Here is an 889-nt window from a genome sequence, read left to right as displayed (position 1 = left end):
CACACACACACACACACACACGCACTCACATATACATGCTCACGTGCGCACCCCCCCCCACCCCCCACATACAAACACATATACATCGTCTTTTCTCTTTACAGGTTGGTTAAATCTCTACACTGAGTCCTGGAACAGGAATAGAAAAATAAAGAACGAAATAAAGTGTTATGCAGCTAAAGTCATGTGTGTCGTATTGTGTACCTTTGGTCAAGTAGCAGAATGGAAAATGCATCGGTGTTTAGATGCCATTGAGAAATTAATTTCAGATACAATAAATCTCAGCGATTCTTTCTAGTTTGAATGTTTTAATCTAGTTATTCTGCACGGTAGTAGTCTTGATAATTTTTGTCGAAATTTATCGAATTAAGTCAGCTCCTACTTCAAATGCACAGAATTATTATTTAGTAATTACTCACATCAAACACATCTATATATGTGTGCGTTACCGTACAGTATAAACCACGTCAACCTTCAGATTTCACACTGTGCTATCAAGTAGTAATGTTATACGTAATTGCAGGTTTGCTTTTGGGCTTCTGTCGTGTGTGAAGAGATAATTGAAAATATTGAATTCAAGAAGAAGGAGTACATTCATTTGAACATTTATTTTCAATCGCTACAATTTTTTCTACGCAACGTAGTTCTCCAGGCGTGCAGGCACTTAAGTATGCAAATGTCTTCCTGCATTGAGATCTAGTTGATCCCTCAGACGATATGTAAATATTCTCACCGTAAGGTCAAAATCTGGGCTTCAAGAGCATCCTATCTCTCTGTCGTGGCATGAAGTTATTAGTAGCCACTTAGTCTATCAAGGTGCGTTTCTGCTGAAGGGCCGTTGGCAGACTTTTTCAATTATATATATATATATATATATATATATATATAT

General features: G+C 37.0%; 1 protein-coding gene across 2 annotated transcripts in view; it reads left to right on the top strand.

Moving 5' to 3' along the window:
* Positions 1–300, top strand: part of LOC128249785 (uncharacterized) — a 4918-nt gene extending 4618 nt beyond the window's left edge. For both annotated transcript variants that reach the window (XM_052974283.1, XM_052974284.1), the window contains one exon: positions 105–300. In XM_052974283.1, coding sequence (XP_052830243.1) covers positions 105–298 — 194 coding nt within the window. In that variant the 3' untranslated portion in view covers positions 299–300. The remainder of the gene's footprint in view (positions 1–104) is intronic.
* Positions 301–889: the final 589 nt, after the last annotated feature.

Source organism: Octopus bimaculoides, chromosome 18 (assembly GCF_001194135.2).
Source record: "Octopus bimaculoides isolate UCB-OBI-ISO-001 chromosome 18, ASM119413v2, whole genome shotgun sequence".
In the NCBI taxonomy this organism is placed as follows: domain Eukaryota; kingdom Metazoa; phylum Mollusca; class Cephalopoda; order Octopoda; family Octopodidae; genus Octopus; species Octopus bimaculoides.
Note: the sequence above shows the minus strand (reverse complement) of the source record. Positions and strands in the feature narration are given on the sequence as shown.